This window comes from Perissodus microlepis, chromosome 12 (genome assembly GCF_051167445.1).
Source record: "Perissodus microlepis isolate ML-2025 ecotype Zambia chromosome 12, ASM5116744v1, whole genome shotgun sequence".
NCBI lineage: Eukaryota > Metazoa > Chordata > Actinopteri > Cichliformes > Cichlidae > Perissodus > Perissodus microlepis.
Window position 1 is genome coordinate 14,727,984 of NC_140472.1, and position 18,608 is coordinate 14,746,591.

The following is an 18,608-nucleotide window of genomic DNA, read 5'->3' on the forward strand; positions in this document are numbered from 1 at the left end:
CTAGGAAACACTGGAAAAGCAGACAAGGCTCTCAAAATAAAGGCTAATTGGACTTTTTTCCCTTCTTATTTATTTATTTGCTTATATGTAATTTATTTCATGGTGCATGCTACACCTTAATGCTTGAATAGTTTGTGTTGTGAAAGAGTTTCCAAGTTATCGCTTCAGTGAAAAAGAAAAAAGAAAAGAAAAAGGAAAAAAGTGGGCCTGCAACAGGGTTTTCGAAGTGCAATAGTGAGTCTCTGCCATTCATCACCAGTAGAGGTCTCTGGATGCAGAGCAGGGCAAAGTTAGGTCTCAGTCAGCTGTACCACATGGGGTGTCACTGTGTCACTGCTGGACGCACTCGGGACAGTGCTGTGAAAACTGGGAAACTGCTGACAAGGAAGGCCCTTCAATCGCTCTTTTCCTGCCAGAAGACCTGCTTCAGCCTCTCACATCAGAAGGAGCGCCGGTGTTTTGGGGTGGTTGCTTAAATTTTTGTGGGCTTTTTTGTTTTTTATGCCAACCTGGTTCTTGTGCGCTTTGGTTGTTCGGCAGTTTTCGAAGCGGCTTCTTACGCTTTGCGCTCCATTCAAGTTGAACTAAAACGCTCCACACGGGGCTTGCCCTGACTGAAGTTGCCAGAAAGCAGAAACGATGTTTTGCCGAAATCAAACAGCGAGAGCCACCGTTGCTCGCGGCTCTGCCCTTGAAATGGAGATACGGCGGGGGAAGTTCAGAAAGAGCGTTTTCCTGGACACATCCCAGGTAGACTCTGATTCTCCGATTCTCTTATCGCAGCCGTCTCAAACACACATACACACAGAGAGAGAAGAGAAATGTTCTGTTTACAACTTCGATTGATCTCACTCCCTCTACAAACCAAAATATCTGGTAGACTTTTAATCTTGCTCCGAATGCGAGAGTGTAGCCTGCTTTGCTCGGCACACACACAAAAAAACTTAATTAAATTGCACAGGAGAGCTGCTGCTGCTGCTGCTGCGCTCACGTCTTCGAATTAAACGTCTAATTGCAGCATTTCCAAACCGCTTTACCCGACTCTAAATAAAAACTAATAATGTACCCGCAGAGACTTTAACGTGTCTCTATGGTAACTTCCCCAGTGAGGTTGGCTTTAATATCCCCGAGAGGTTCAGCCTTGTATTGTGTAGTTTTGGTTATGATGCTTGAACCTTCAGATGCTTTTCTTTTTCTTTCATTAAATGTATTACATTATTAAATCATTACACATCTCTCTGACATTTTATCTGCAAACTTTCTCAAAGCAACTCACTTTTAATTCTTTTTAAATGTTTCACTTTTGACTGCTGGGCAATACATCCTCAACAATAAGTTGGGAACTAGGTCAAAGCTGTAGTCCTGTGTTTTCCCCCCTCAGCTGTTTGTCACTGGATTAGAACTGCAATTCTTCCTGCATGTTTTCCCTCTTCCTGCTTACAAATCGCCCATGTCAGCATCTGCTTCATATTAGCCACTGTTTGTCAGTAAAGCAGGCAGGCTTAGAAGTGACTTCCAAACTTACCTCTAATTATTTTTACTCACGATCCACTTTAATAGTGTTTGGGTGGAAGTCTTGCCTCTGTGCACCTCTCTTTGCACTCCCTTCCACACTTGCCTGTGAGCCCTCATTAGATTGCATGTTAATTTTAAACTGCTTTTAGTCAAAAGCACATTCTTGTTGTTTTTGGATCTGTTAAATTAAAAGTACGCTCACATATGAGATGTGTCTGCAGTTCTGGAAGCTGATGATTGGGATTTTGTTTTGCCAGACAGGAGTAAGACAGGGGGATGTGTACGTGTGAAACAGTGTGTGTGAGCAAAGAGACGGGGAGGCCCAGATGTAAGAGGATACATAAGGAATGTTAATGGTGCAATATAGCAAATGATCAAGGCAAGGTATTGATTTGCTCTCTCCTACATCCCTGAATCTCACTTGCTTTATAACCGTGTGCAGGCATAAACATTGTCAGGCAACTGTATGTTCACCTGTTGTTTATAATTCATGTCACAAGAAAACACTCCTAACCCCTGGGAGGTGAGGCACACTCCATCGTATTGATCCGCAGTCAGATTTACTCGGATCCAGCGTCTGAGGAGCCTGTATATATCATATCTGGCACACAGGCCTGCACAGGCCAGTTACACTCACTAGATGTGCAGCGGTGTTAATGTGGTTAAGTCTGTACAGCTTCACAGACAGGAGGGGATGATCTCATGTCTTGTCTGGTTTCTATCAGGTGGTGCGAGCTGAAGATCAGACATTAAATAAAAAAAGGAGCTTACAAATTGCATAAACAAACATTCTCAAAGGCACTGTTATAAGAGAGATGAGGAAATAGCACAGTCTTTTTAGTGTGCAGAGCAGGAGTTATTAACCTTATTACATAGTAATCATTAATTTGGCCAGTGGGCTTTAGTGAAGGTTAGTGTTTACCTATTTTTGTACTGTTTTGTCTATTCTTTTGGGAAATTAAACCAAAAAACAGTTGAAGTACTGATAAGAAATGACTAGCAACACCAGCCTCAAAGCTAGCTTCATAAATATTCCACCTTTAATTCTCATTACTTCCTCCCGGTCTCTGTATTAGTTATTTATCAGGGTAAAGACTTCCTTTCTTTTCACAACGACAACAATGATCACTTCCTTAACTCTGTAATCTGCTTTCCACTGGTTCTCATACAAGAGTAATTTGTGTCTCTGCCTTTGTTGCCAATGCTAATGATCCTCTTTCAGGAACTTGGGACCTTCCTCTGGCTCCCTGTGTTACGGGGCTCTCTCTGTGCCACCGTGGAACCAATCTGCAGCATTTCAATGAAGCGCTGTGAAAGCACCCTGTTTTCGCAGTGCCAAGGAGTATCACGTTTGTGCGAATGTGCCAGCACTTGATTCTCTTATGTAAATGTGTGCGAGCGAAGGTGGCCTGTGTCGAATTTTTCTAAGTCAATGACATGTTATCAACAAATGAAACGCACACACCATTTATCAAATCCAGGCCCTTATATTGCATCAGATATACAGGAGTGCAATTATGAATTTGCATTGCATATTTTTTATCCTTTAAATGGCATTAAAAAAATCCAGTGGCAGACGTTGGCGATTTCCATAAATTGTTTAAGTAGTGCAATCAGTTATGCAAATAAAATATTCAAATGTTTAAAATATCGCCAGGCTCTGCTCGACATTTAGATATATTACATCCACGGCAAGCTTTTTTTTTATGCTGCTTGAATGTAATTCGAGTGTCTCTACATTATCGAAACATAAAGGTCCTGGCTGGCTGTCTTGCAGTGTTCTCTCTCTGTGTCTTCTGCGGCATAGAGCCGAGGCATTCTGCTGTTTTTGTATCACAAATTGACAGGGCGATATGGCCACAAGCTGGAAGAGTGAGAAAGCGAACAAGTGATTTGTACAGATGTCCACACTGCAGCCGTCTCGTCGATCCTTTGACTGCCTGCTCAGTGGGAGCGAAGAGCACATCTGCTTTCTCACTCTGATCCACAAGGCCACCAGTGTATCTGTACACAGTCTATACACACACAAAAACACAAACACACCATCCTCACCAGCTCTGTTCTTTCAGCTGAAGCCACCCAGGCATGCGGTGGGAGATTGGGATAGTGCAGTTATTATGGAGGTGGTGGTGGAATGTCCACTATTTCATTGCTCTGCCATCGTGCCATGTTTAATTCAAGGATGGACCACACTGGTCCACAGCGCTGTGGCTAATACCAGCTATAAAGGGCCAGGAAGTGGTTAGGTATACGCGATGGCGCGCCCATCCACCCACACTCTTTTCCCAGCCTGCAACAGTGTATGGCAAGGTCTGGGAGTGTGCCATTTCTGTTGGGAAAAAGCTTTAACAGTTTTGGGTTGTGGTTGGCTTTGGTGTCATGCTCTCCTCCACCCTGTGTAGCCACAGGCTCTCTAAAGGAAGTATCCAAAGTGAACATAGTTGTGGCTTTAGTGAAATTTTGGATACTAAGTGTCTTTGCTTATCATTTGGCCATAAAAAGAACACGTTAGTCAGCTAGAGAAAGGTTTATTTGTTTTGTTTAGTTTTTTCTCATTTATGACCTTTTATCAGTCGAAACTGTTGCACCTTGGTAATATTTGATCTACTTTGGAGTTACAAACCAGTATGTTTTCTCCAGATGTTTAAACGTGTGTTTTATAGTTCACAGAGGCAGCGGCCTCCAAGTGCCGCTTCTGGTGTTTCATGTGGCCTGGCAGAAAACTGTGACCTCTTTATGTAAGCATATATCTGCCTGAGAGCACACACGAAGGGAGAGAGGTCGTGTAGATGTTGTCGGGAAAAACACTTTTTGCCAACAAAGACAAAGCACCCCAAGCCGTGCACCCGCTGAGTGAAGACTCACTTTGAAGGAATGCTGAAAGTCTCACATTCAAGGCAGGCCTGTGTACCAAAACAAAACAAAAAAACAATTGGCTTATTGCGCTGCACTGTAGCCAAAAACTAAACACTGTTCTGGGGCGTGAAATGCCTGGGAAGGGACTCAGAGGCCTGAGCTTTCTGAAGACTGGATGCACTCCGCTTTCCTGAATTCTTGAATAACTGCTTGAAGACTGCCCTACATAGAGATATGTGCGTGTGTGTGTGTGCGTGCATGCGCGTGTGTGTTTCACGTGTGTACCCTCAGGGCTTTCTCGCATTTTTAACACTGCAGGGGTACAGGAGAGATGCCAGGGAAAAGTTTAGCCATTGTGAAACCTCTCTTCTTAAACAAAGCTTCGCCACTGGAGCTGTCTGCTGGGAGACTTTCTGGGTTTGATGTTTTAACCAGTAAATGTTTAACTTTTCTTTTCTTTTTTTTTAATGGCTACGTCATTGCGGAGGACTTTTCCCACGCAGCGTCTGTGAGCTCGCACAAATTAAAATTGTTTAATCTCGGTTTCGTCGAGCCTTGGGTAAAATTCAACCAATGGCCTGCCATTGTTCCCCGTGGTAGCGGCTGGACTGTTTGCCTAATGTGTTTGGTGATAGTGAGAACAAAGCTTTATTCTTCAAATAAAGTATTAAATAGATTCTAACTTCTTTCACTGTTGAACTCAACCCACGCGCCAATTTCTATTATTTTCATGCAGCAAGGCAAGGTTATGCTGTGGTTTATTATTTAACACAACGATCTGTTGTTTGGCACGAAAACTCACATCAACAATTCTTAATGTCTTAATAGTGATTTGAGTCTAATTTATTCATTTACTCAGTGAGTGAGCTATTCAAAGAAACAGCTGACAGTCACCTCGTAGTCTAGGTGTGCCTACAAAAGCCCTTAAGCCCTTGTATTGACAGTATAATATAAACTAAATTGCCATTGCAACACTGACTCGGTTGTTTGAATTCCATCATTGCTGTGAGTCTTTACATTTGCCAAGGGGAAAAATATTGTGTTACATATAAAACAAAATGTACAGTACACCTGTTTGTTGGGGTTTCTGTGACCCACACATATGCACGCATCATTAGACTCAGAGATACAGAATGTCCTTGTGTGCTGGCAGCACTTTCCTCACAGCCTTATCTTATCTATAAGGCCCATTGGGTGGATAAAACTTTTAATGCTTGGGTTGCAGAGATGGTTAGGCTCATGATGGTAAAAGATAAAACTACATTTCAGGGTTAGCGCACTACTTTCTTACCCTCTATTGTGGCTTTACAGTATTCTAGTTCAGTGATCTACTTCCAGCTTCTTGCTGCTGTGAATGGAAAGTTAGGCTGCCTTTGTGTGAGGACATAAGTGTTCTGGTCTTGCTGTGTGGTTAGTGTCTCTATTTGGCGGCTGGTGTCAGGGTGCAGTTTAACAGCTGAGGGTCTGCTGCTTCTTATGTTGCAAGTAAACCCCACCCAAACACTGATATGCGCTTTTGCACATTAAAGGGTTTTGTTGTGAACAAGGCGACAAGACTGATAGCAGAACAGGCGTGTAAAATATACATATAGGCACATAGAGGAAGTGAGTCACACTTATAGCCAGTATCTAGTTCACACATGTCTGTACATTGTGAAGTCCCTGCCTACCGTACCAACAAGTATTATGAATGAAAGCTTATGTTTTAAACTTGCTGTTAGTCATTCATGTGATCATTCGGTCGTCCCCTGCCTCATACGCATACACAGACACACACATACAGACAGTGACTAAGCACCAGTGTCTCTCTGAGTAAGGTCCATTGCATATTCTCCTTTGTTCACCCAGCATACGCTGTCCTGTGTAAGGCTGTCACTGGCAGTGATTCGGTTAACAGACAGACAGAGAGCTAAGTATTGGAGGCTTAATCACTGGATACTTTCCCACTCTCCCAGATGGGAAACTTCCTCCATGCATCATCAGAGCTGTCTCACTCAGTTACTACCTCAGTTAGTGAGGTGGATAAAGCTTTTGAGTCAGAGTAACCCAGACCTGTTGCCATACAAGTCCCTTCTTGTCTCCATCCTCCTGTAATATTGGGAAAGAGGGTAATGTTACAATGGAAGGATTTGTGTTCATCCGTTGTTGTGAACTAAGCTCACGTATACAGTATGAATGGCTGCGACATGGCATTAAAGAAATATGAAATGAACTAGAATAGGCTCTGAATAAGGTAGTAGAACAGCACTGTGTGATTTCCTCTGGATTGTATGACAGAAATGGTAAATTTAATGGAATGTAGAGCAGGTAAACCCTTTGTTCTGTATCCATTTGCCAGTCCTTGTTCTTCTAATTCTATCATTCCTAACACCTTCTTTCTCCCAAGAGCCATATTATGTGGGCCACTCCACTGCTTTCGGGCTCAGATCCCCTGATGAAACAGGGAAATGGGTCCATTTTGACACATACTTCAGGGCTAACCCACTTTACTGATCCAGATTCTTTACTTCTGGACAGCCACAGACGATTTGGTTTATGTTCCTTTAGTCTCTGTTTTTTTAATTTAAAAAAAAAAAAGTTTTATTATTCACCCAACCTGTTCAGCAAAGCTCAAACACACTGCACAACATCATTTGACTGTCTTATGTTAGAAGTATCTTCTTCCTTCTAACACAAGACCCCCACTGAGTACAGCTTTGTTAAACATTGACAAAAAGGCACACATGCACACCCAAATTCCAACGTGCGGTATCATTTACAGTCCGAGGCACTTGTCGTCAGCCCCTTTTATTACTGAGGGCTTAGAAACATGAGTGGCTTTGTCTCCATGAAGAAAAATGCCATTCTCTGACAAACATGCTGTGCTTGAAATATAAATCTTTGTAGATGTTGGCGTTTGTATGTCGCGCTTGGAATTTGGGTTTATGAAATTATAAAACCCCCGAGGTTTGAGGTTTCCTACATCTTGTATGGCCCTAGAAGCCAAAGAGGGCAACAGTGAGGGGAAAAAAAACTCGCTTTGCACGCTGTGTGGGTTCATTGCAACATTTCATATTCTAACTTTAGCCTGTAACTTCACCAGGGACAAGTCATTAACCTTCAATTCCACACATTCAGTAAGGCTGAAGGATATGGGGCATGTCTATGTCAGCCCACTGTGCTACACCTTTTTCTACAGCTCTTTTTGTTCTGGTCTTGTCTTTCATTTCTTTTTCTGCACAAAGAGGCTTATAACCACCTAACATTAATATGAAATAGACAGAGTCAGGGCCTCTCTTTTATACAGGGGAACGCACAGTGAAAGGAATCAATACTGAGAAATGTTCAGAGGGGCAAGTGGGTGTGTTGTGCATGCCCGTTCCTGCACTGATCCAGGCTATTGTTTTCATTTTGTGTAATCTCACTGAGATACAAAGTGAATACGGTGAACGGCATGTAATAACCGATAAACTGTGGATGTTTCAGAGGTAGGTATTGTGTTGCTCTTTGCACCAAATAATTTAGTGCGGCGTTAGTTCTGAATTCACAGCCGCATCTTAAATTTGTTGCAGCGCAGCCTAATGGGGAGTTCTCTGAATGTTACCATGGAGAGGAGAGGGCAAAGGGGGCACAAGCACCAGCGATGTTCTCTGTTTTGTTGATGCCAAGCAGGTGTTTGACTTTACGAGAGCAGATGGTTCTACTATGCATGTCTGTTTTCCCAGCATGCTGCACAGTGTACAAGTCCCTGCCAGCATGCCTGCGTCTTAATGTGTGTGTTTACTGGGCCCAGTGGCAGACGGTGCACTGTCACATATTGTAGTAAGGTTGGGTTTTTTGCTGATGTCTCAGCACTTATTTTCTGTGGTCTGTCCCTGTGTTTTTTCGTTATTGCCTACCTCAAGGAACGAAAGCAATCATTGTAGGTGTTCACTCATGCGGATTTTTGATGTTTAATTATGCATGCCGTCAGATATGAATGATACTCTGAATACCTTTGTGACTATACCATCAAATGTGAGCTGCATTTCGATATGAAAAAGCACTTGTAGTGTCAATCATATTGCCAAAAAGATATTGGGTAGAGCAGATCGAATGCCAGTTTGCATCGTTTGACAGCAGTAAAATAGGATGGCCAATCAGGGCTTCAAAATGTCATAACAGCACAAAGGAAAAATCAGTCAAAAACTGCCTTAAAGGTATTTCACAGCATGCAGCCATCTGATACACCTTTATAGTAGTGTTCGTGGTTTTGTTGGACTTTTCTTGTACGTCACACTGAAATACACTGCAATCAATCAATCTTGTGATTAATTGTCTAGCCAGAAAATGAACTTTTCTGCTAATTACAGCTTCACAGATGCTATGATGTGCTGTTTTATGTTTCATAGTTAATTTAAGAAAATCAATTGGAGGCATTGTTTGAACAAAAGGGTAATTTGAAGAAGGCACTTAGAGTTTGAAGAATTCTTATGGAAGATTCTGCTACACTGCTCAAAACAGTCAGTTAAACTTCATGGATATTGATCTGGTCAGTTAAGTAGCAGAGGGGGTTGTTAATCAGTTTCAGCTGCTTTGGTGTTATTGCAGTTAGGTGAAGTAGAACAACAATAGGGCAATCCCCAAAGCAGGAACTGTTTTACAGGTCAAGATTACTGGCATTTGTTCCTACCTCATCTTTTCATTTGACTAGTGTCAGTGTCACTACTTGTAGCATAAGGTGATACCTGGACCCTACAGAGGTTGCACACAATCCTCTAGGACAGAACATCAACATTTGTCATTGCCATGCGGTTTGCTGTGTCTCCCAGCACAATCTAAGAGCATGGAGGAGATTCCAGGAGAGACGGCAGTTGTTCTAGGAGAACTGGACAGGGCCGTAGAAGGTCTTTAACCCATCGGCGTGACTGCTGTCTGCTCCTTTGTGCCAGAAGGACCAGCATGAGCACGGCCAGAGCTACAAAATAACCTTCAGCAGGCTACTGGTATGAATGTCTCTGACCAGACAATCAGAAACATACTTCATGAGGGTGGCCTGAGGACTCAATGTCCTTTAGTCTTCCCTGTGCTCAATGCCTGACACCATGGAGCTCGATTGGCATTTGCCATAGAATACCATAATTGGCAGGTCCATCGCCGACCTCCTGTGCTTTTCACAGATGAGAGCAGATTTATCCTGAGCATATGTAGCAAATGTGAAAGGGCGTGGAGAAGCTGTGGAGAAAGCATCATGTCCAGCATATGTTTTTACTTAGATTTCCAGCATGTCTTTAAATTCCGTAAGTTGAATGAACCTTTCCCTCAAATTATGTGACACCCTTTTCTTCTTAAAACATAACCCAGTTCATATCAGTATAGATATCCGGCATGATTGTTTTCCCCATTGACATCTGATGTGCTTCTAAACAGTGTATTTGCTGAAGTTAGATAGGTTAAATGAATACTTCACTAACTGAAGAAAAAACGCAGTACAAAATCACCGATGTGTATAAAAAAAATTAAACCCAACATGTTGTTGGTTTTACACAAAGGGCACATTATGCATTATTATCTTTCTGTGCATGTGTCCAAACTCAGCCCTCACTAAATAATTCCCCCGAGTACAATGAGCCAGCCAGTCAGAAAACCTAAGAAATGCTAGTGGCTGCAAGATAAATAATTTGCACTGTGTCATGTGAATATGAAAGAAACATTTTTATCAAGAAGTTAATTCCAGTGCTGAAGATTATTTTTTGAATATTCTGAATCGAGGGGGGAATTTATAAACAACGAAGACCTTCAGTTCATACAAGGTAATGCTGCCTTTCCAAACCTTTTTGATTAAAATGCCACATTAGGTCCTCTCCCTCCTCGTTCCAAGCTGGCAAAAGTATTAAACCTAGCATAAAGATGCAGTGTTTGTTTGATTTGTAGTTTCCTGAATGTCTCCTCTGCAGGTGTTTAGTCTTGTATTGTTTCTGCAGATGTTTCAATTAGTGGCTCTTGCTTTGGTTTTTACCCACAAACAAACAGTGCCTTGGCATTAATCAGTGATAAAAATAAGTTTTATAGTCCAGCAGGCATGACCTCATGCCTAATAAAACTACAGATTTTCAACCTTTTGTTTTTATAATCTTACTGTTTATATTTGGAAACATTGTCCTCTTTACTTCTTTTTCTTTTTGAACTTCTCGTGTCTGTGAAAGTCATCTTTGTCACGTCTGGTTTTAGTTGGCAACAAACAGGAGCTTTTTTACATCCTTTTCCCTTTTTTTTGGTTGTTCTTGTTTTTTTTTTTTACTTCCCCAGATTAGAGGCTTTTAAGTGCACCACACAGACATCAAAGCTTTTTCACTTCAGGCTGTGTGTAACCATTATTTCTCTGTGAAGTACTCTGTAACTTGCACTGTTAAACGGTGTTTCCCTCGGCGGCACATCTTGCTGTTGCAGCTGCTCAATCTGCAGGGGGAGCCATTGTTCCAGTTCACATTGCAGAGCTGCTGAGCCCTTCACAATTTTAAATGTTCACTTTATATTCATGTTACGGTCATGAATACTAATTTTAGAAAATCATTCACATTTAAAAAATGTGAATGTGAACATCCTCCCTGAGCCACACACATGTCCTTGTATATTGCACAGCCTGCACCCCTGAGGCAAGAAATCAATTGAGATGAATTTCCTAACGAGAGAGTTCCTCTTTCACTGAGATGTCTGGTCCTTCAGCGTGATGAGATGCTGCAGTCTCCTGTGACCAGCTGAGCTAGCGTTCCTGAAAGTCAGCAATGATTCTGGGGAGCAGCCAAACTGCCGCTGAACTGCTGAACTGTCTCTATAGTCGTCTGTATTAGAGTCTGTTTTTCTTTCACAGCTATCAGTAAAATGGGTGATACTGAGAAATAAGATCAGCCCTCCAACTAAGCACTTAAAACACTCCCTGGCCTACTACCCTGACTTAGGCAGCCTCCTCGCCCAGATCTTGTATGCTAACCCATGGGTTCGGGTGAAGGCATCCATTACAGTATGGGCTTTCCAATGAAAGAAGAATATCTGTTGCGTGATTTGCAGCCGGATGTCTGACTTTTCATCGTCAACATCCCCTTTACCTAACCTTAAAGTAGAAGCTCCATCATTTGGACAGATTTCTTATTAAGTGTATCACACTTCAAGCCGATACACCTAATAACAAGCTAGGCTGTTGTTGCGATTTACAATGTCATTACACCGTCTCTGCGCCTGAGTTATGACTCTGTGGCTGTCGCCGCAGGTTTTTCATGCTCTGTAACTGAAAACTGACCTCTGGAGGGGGTTTCCTTATGAAATGTCTGGTTTCACAGCTCATCACGCACGGCTCTCATCATGTTGAGCAGTGTCTGCCTTAACCTACCCTAACACTGCCAAGTAATTGAAGTCTTGTGATATTCCAGTCTGTTGAGTCATTTTCTGTTTCTGTGCGCCTGTTCTTACTTTGATCAGAGCATTTTTTTCTCTCACTGTGTGCAATCACAAAATATTTTAATTGTATCTTAATGTAAAACAAAAAAAAAACTTCACCTTTGTGACTTTTTGTGTTAAACGTTGGTGCACAGCGGCTGATTTGGTGGTCTGGGAGGTCTTTTTTTTTTCTGCGTGACCAAAAATCTACTTGAACGTGTGAAAAACGTTTGTAACAATCCCGTTTCGTTTTAACGACAGTATTTGCGAGCATGATCAAAGGCACTTGTCTAAATTTGGAGACCATTTTTGTTACAACTTGTTTATATCTATTTATGTCTAGATGTGCATTTGTGTATGTAAGCGTGGGTTGCTGTCTGTGTCCCTGTGTGTAATTTAAGCGAGTGGGAGTCGTGGTGGAGTTCAGATTTCAGATTTGGTTTTGATGATAGTCAGACTTCTTTGTTGTGGTTTGGGGCACGGCTGCCTGAGGCCCTCGTGTGGTTCCCTGCCCTGTTTTGCCGCCACGCTGTGCCTCAGACCAAAGACAGCATTTAACTTTTTACACATATCGATTTACACAAAGAAATAATCCAGTTACTCATTAATGCTGATTAGAAGTTTAACATTACATTTGTTTGAAAATCACCAGTATGATTATTTTCTTTACACTCTTTTTTTTTTATCTCCCTAATATTATTTTATATTTATGGATTGCTGGTCTAAACAATAGGAATACTCTGTGTTCAGATTTGTGGGATCTGCCGATGATGTTTTATTACAACATGTTTTTCTGCTTTTTGACATTTGAAAACATTTGATTAAGGATAGTTACTGAATTTTGGAAAATGTGGCATTGTTGCTATTTAACAGACTCTCCCTTTGGACTCCAAGTGAAATTATTTGAGCAATCAGTCTTAACTGGTAAATCTGTTGATTAAAAACCTGTCTGATACACAGAACGCTACGTTTCCTGTGCCTGTAGTTTCCAAATTACTGTTGCAGAGAGGAAAGCATGCTAACATGACATATTTGCTGATAATTTTGACCCAAATGATGCGAAAGCAAAAGTGAAGGGACAGTGAAGGTGATAAAATTGAAAAATTGTTTTGTTTTTTTAAAAAAAAAATGTGCATGAAAGTCTAAAATAAGGGTAAAAGGTCACTCCTGGGTGAAACCTGGGTGTTTTGAATTGTGCCACCAAACCCAGCCCTTTCTGTCATTTATGCATGTGGAAGGTTTTTAAAGATTAAAACAATAATAAATCTGTCTTTAAGCCAAAGTACCTTTTTTTCCAACCTACCGTTTTGCATTGTTATGTTTTTCTAACATAACAAAGTGTCTCCAGTATGTCTGTCCTACACAATAACATCAACCTCTTGTTTCTTTTCTTTCTCGCTAAATTGAAAAGCACCTCTGAATTCAGATTTACAGATGGGTGTCATGTTAGAGTGGAGAAAAAGACTTGTCCAAGTTGCACAGTTAAATTCTAAAAGAACAGCCCCACCATTGTTGTTTCGGCTAGATTCATGTATGCTAACCCAAACTTTAAAATGTGTGAGAAACAAGCAGTTGTGTCCCGAGCAGTTCTAGTGCTGACGGACAGTTTCTGTATATTATACAGCCAAGCGCCCAATAAAACCAGTTTGTGTTACATGTTGATGTCTCTCTGCTGTCAGACAGCCGAACAAGTAAAAAACAGTGGCTGAACCATGCCCATTAAAACGCCTGTTAACTAGCTCTCACCTACTGCCATTTTCCAAGCTGCTGCTCTTTTATTCTAAATCCTGATTTGAATCCTGTTTGCCAAGTCACCACTCACTAAAGTTAAAAACAACAGCTGTGCTGTGGTTTTGACTATATTTACACAATACGTTGGAAGCGACAGAATCTTTCATTCAGGTCTGTTTCCTCTGTGGTCATCTGAACGTGCTGCTGCTGCGCTCTGTCACTCACAGACGTGAAGCTGAACGGACCGTGGGCAGCAGCACTTCTGCTGGAATTAGAACTACAGACAGTGAAACAGCCTGTTTGGAGCAGAGCTAAAATCAGGTTTATTATAGGCCTGGCAGAATGAAGGATCTGTCTGGTATCCTGAGCTGAAACTTGAAGTGCACATTGTGGAGATATGTGGGGCAATCTTATAACTTGTTAAAGCAGGTATAACAGCTTTTCATCCATCCATCTTTCGGAATTGTTTTTCCAACGTGAGGTAAGATGCTGGGCACATTCTGGACAGGCTGCTGGTCCATCACAGGGCACAGGGCAGGTATAATATTTCCTGTTTAATGTTGTTTGGCAGAGCACCACCAGGTCACTCTGTGCTTTGACTCCAGTGTGTTTTCCTCCAGCCGATTAGGTGTACAGACAGGAAGTTTTCCATATTCCTCCACACTTCCTTTCAGGAACAACAGAGGCACCGGGTATTGTCTTTAGAGAGGTTCAACCCTCTCTGATTCTATTATATGCAAGGTTCAGTGTGTGTGTGTGTGTGTGTGTGTGTGTGTGTGTGTGTGTGTGTGTGTGTGTGTGTGTGTGTGTGTGTGTGTGTGTGTGTGTGTGTGTGTGTGTGTGTGTGTGTGTGTGTGTGTGTGTGTGTGTGTCTCTTCTCTGTTTTCATTAAACCTCAGAGTTGGTGAGGGATTAACTGGTTGTGTAATACATTGGCTCCCTCATAGCAGCCAATTAGCACATCTGGCCCTGCTTCAGTCAGAAGAACAGTCACTGCTAATCCAACAGTCAATCAGGTAACTGCCATTTAACATCACAAAATCGGTCAGGCCCAAAGGTGTCAGGCTTCTACACATCCCTCTAATCAGCTGTCTCTGGCTAGCTGAGTTTGCCCTATTCTCAGTGGCTTCGGGCCAAGATGCAGTGTTTGAGCTGGTTAAACCGCCTGTCAGTATGCCCTGTCATCGAGATAATAGCTGTTTTCTGTCTGTTTTTGTTCAGCCTCTAGGCATTTGTCATAATATGTAAGTCTTTGTGGTTTACTGCAGGGAGATTTACCTGCAGCCAGTTCTGCCTCAGGGAACTGCTGCTGTTGTAATGGAGCTTAAGGACAAACTAAATAGATTAAGTGATATTGGAGTAGTTTATATATTTTATATTGATTTTATCTTTTGTTGTTTGTTCATTCTTTAAAAAAAAACATATAAAGATAAGATAAGCTGACTTATTAAGTTTGTTTCAGCACAGGTTAGTACAGTAGTACAGAGTTCAGCATATTTCTGAGGTCTTGTTGGATTAACATTTTTCCATTTCAGCAGCATGCCAGGTCACCTTTCACAGAGGATCGGCTGCATGTGATTTTAGATTCTGAGTGATTTATGTATCCAGTCAGACGCACACACGCTCACACAAAGAGATGCCAAAAAGCACCTCTTTGCATTTTAACTCAACTATTTCTTTTTCCACCCCCGGAACAATAAATCTCCTGTCTTACTGCATATGTTGGTATCTGCAGCAGATTAGCCGGCTGATTTGAACTCTAAGGGTGGAGGCTTTTCTTGGGGAAATGACCTGGCTTACTGCTGGTGCCCCTGGCTCTGCTCTTTTGAGGTGAAAGGGCTTAATCAGCGCTTTTGTTTTCACTGTTTGCATGTGTTCACAAGTTTAGGAGACATGCTCCAGGGTGATGGAGTTCCATATGGACATGTGTGTAGAGAAGAGTCATCCCAAATATCTTGTAAAACTGAGGAATGTGGTGGGAAAACATCCTGTCACTATGTCATGTAACTTTGTTTTAAGGGGTGATCTGACTAATGATGAATCCTTTCTGGTGACCTCTGACTCACCTCAGTGTTAAAGAGCAGAATAATTTGTGTCCTTTTAATTAATGTGTCTGAGTGAGTAAGTAGCCTGCAACATAACGCCGGTTTCCTGTTGAGGGGTCGGCTTGTGGTTTGCTCAGCACAAGGAAGGATACACGCATCACAACAGCGCAGGCATGAGAATAGCGCACTGGAGAGGAGACCGGGGTGACTTTTGTTTTTTCTTCTACGCCGTATTTTGTGTGGAGCAGATTCCGATTGACTGTAAACAGTTTTTCCCAGACATAAACGCAACCAGGAGAATTTGTGGCTGAAAGTCACATGGAGTGAAACTTTGGGATTCTCTCTGTTGAGAACACAGGAAACTGCAGCCAGCTGTGATCTTTGGAAAGGAGACCGACTTCTGGCGTGGAAAGAAGCGCTTTATTTTCAAACTAGGGAATATTCTCGCTTTGATAAGGACCCCCACAAAAAAAAAAATGACTTGAAGAACCAAAAATATTTGTTGGATATTTTAAGAATTTCCTGGAGAGTTAACAGTTTTCCACTGATACATGAAAGGTTTGCGCAGTCTGGTTTCAAAGCAGGTTTTTTTTTAACTGTGCTCACGCATGTGACCCTGATCTATGTATATTGAGTGACTCTTTTGGGATACGTGATATTTTTTTAAAAAGTTAATCGTACAAAATGAGTCAAATATGAGTATTTCCACTGTTTAAATGTTTCCTGAAGCACCTCTTCTTGAATTAAGCCGGTTTTCTGTGATATTTCGGTGTACATTCCCACTCTTACTCCACTCTGACACTGATATAATTCTCCATTTATTATCAGGCTATTAAGATGAACAAAGCTCTCCGCCCCGCTGTGCTTGCGTGCTGGTGCGGTATTTGCTTTATGTTTGTTTAAAAGGGCGTGAGTTCTACTGTGGCAGTCTCTCTCTCTCTCTCTTCTCCGTTTCTTATTTTTTAAGAGTTATTATCAACACCAGAGGCGAGTCGTAGGGGTTAATTTAGCGCCGAGTTGGGCAGCGTGAGGGCGCACACAGTGGAGTAGTTGTGCCTATCATTCCCGCAGAGGCGATGCCCTTTTGTGGAAAGGTCTCTTGTCAAAGAGGACAGACGGCGTTCACAGTCGGGACACAGAGACACAAAGAGAACAACTGCATTTTAAAAGCCTCCATTCTTTTCCAGCTGCCGCTGGGTGTTGACTGTGGGTGTTTGAGAGGATCGTTGTCGCCCGGAGAGAAAAAGTACAGAAGAAGAATACGCGCCGTGAACGAGTTGGGGGGATTTTATGAACAGGGTTGCTACAGTGCAGTCGATGCTGTCATCCACTCCACCTCTTGTCTGCTTTCCCGGTCCTACTAGGCTTGTTTTGGATGCGGAGAGGAACTTTTACGCGTTGTTTTACGCACTGATTTCTTTCTTAATCATTGACGACTGAACAGGACACTGCCATAATGAACTCCGTGTCCCCGGTTCCTGCGGGGTAGGGGTCTGAACTCGACAACTTCAAAAAGAAGTCAATCTTTTCGTTACCTGCCTAAAGGATGCCAGTTGATAAGCACGCAAACATGGAGGAAAAACTGTGGATACTGGAAGATCTCAATATGATGTACATTCGTCAGATTGCGCTCAGTTTGCAGGTAAAAGAGCAGATTTAATTTTGTTATTGGCAATCGCCTCTGTCTGACTTTTGCACGCTTGTTTTATGTTTGTTGCTGGCATTGCTGTGTCTAGTTTACAGCATTTCAAAGTTGGGTATGTTAGCAAAAGTGTTTTGTTTTGGGATTTTTTTTAATTAATTTTTGTGTCCCGATTGATCAACTGTGAGCACAACCAGTTTGGCCGATAAATGAAATCCTACTTTCAAATATGTGCTCCCCAAAGTACAGTGCATCCTCTGTCTGCAGTCTGCAGCTGTTGCAAAGTTTACAGAGGAGTTGTTTGAGGAATCTTTCTATGTGACAAACAAGTTGCACTGACGCTGGTGCGGGCTCTTCTTTTTACAGATGGCAAAGCTCTTACTGACAGCAAACAGAAAACAACACTGCATGCCATCCATCTCTCCCTCAGTGTCTCCCCTCCCAACTGGGGTTCACACACAGTCCACAGCTGCACATGTGGGCCTCACAAGTCCCTGTGGGAGTGTGCATGCATGTCTGTATGTGAGAGAGAGTGTGCTATTGTGCTCCAAGTAAGACACAGAAGGGAATCAATCCATGTGTAATTTGACAAAAGCTTTATTGAGCATGCACTATCTAGCCTCCTTCCTTTTGCAAATCACCAGTGTCTTTGTTCCTCTTTCCTTTTTGGAGGAAATACCTGAAGAATGAGTGCTTCATTCAATAGAGTTAAAAGGCAGAAGAGACATATGGCCATTGGAAATGCTACAGGAATGTCAAAGAGATATTCTAATATACTTTCTTTTCTGTCTGTATAAGCTGAAAAAAATATTGCCTGTCTGTGCTGCAGCTGTGTCAGAGGTTTCAAAAGCAGAGAGTTTGTTTCTCACCATGTCAACAGAACTCTAGTCCAAAAAGTCTTACACAGTGTGACATGGAAGCAATATAAGAGGTGATATTACTCATGCTGTGTTGTACCTGCAAGCATTTGGCATTGTTTTTGAATTTGAAGTGTTTCTTTGTTTGTGTACCCGTGCCAAGTGCCACAGAGCATGCCAGGTGTCTGGCTTTTCATCATATAAGGGGAGAAGCTATGAAGTCATGGAGACTGCTGCCAACTCCAGGTTAAGTGAGGCCTGGTATATTCTTTTTTTCTAGGATGCTTTGGTTTTTCTGACTCTTGAACTGTCTTTGAATGTATCATTCAATTTGCTCAAGAATATCTTTATAGTATGTGTGCCTAAAAATAGCTACACAAGTTCTTAATGACAACGTGATCAAACACTAATCAGGGTGTTAGTTGCTGCTACAGAGGCTCTTTTGATGAAGAATGCTGTTTACTGCTTGGACATAGACCAGAAAATGGTGCATTGTCTGAGTATTAAATCTAAGGCATTACTGTGGAATGTAGATAACGAGGAGTTTCTGTCTCAAGATCTTTGTGCTTG

General features: G+C 42.0%; 1 protein-coding gene across 3 annotated transcripts in view; it reads left to right on the top strand.

The window, feature by feature from the left end:
* The first annotated feature begins 313 nt into the window (after nucleotides 1–313).
* Nucleotides 314–18,608, top strand: part of rtkna (rhotekin a) — a 53,938-nt gene continuing 35,643 nt past the window's right edge. Inside the window, exon 1 of one of the 3 annotated variants that reach the window (XM_084946762.1) lies at nucleotides 314–750. In XM_084946762.1, the coding sequence (XP_084802888.1) occupies nucleotides 640–750 (111 nt within the window). In that variant the 5' untranslated portion in view covers nucleotides 314–639. Of the gene's footprint in view, nucleotides 751–16,210; nucleotides 17,182–18,608 lie in introns of those variants that run through there. The other 2 variants (XM_084946763.1, XM_084946765.1) reach the window with 2 other exon arrangements.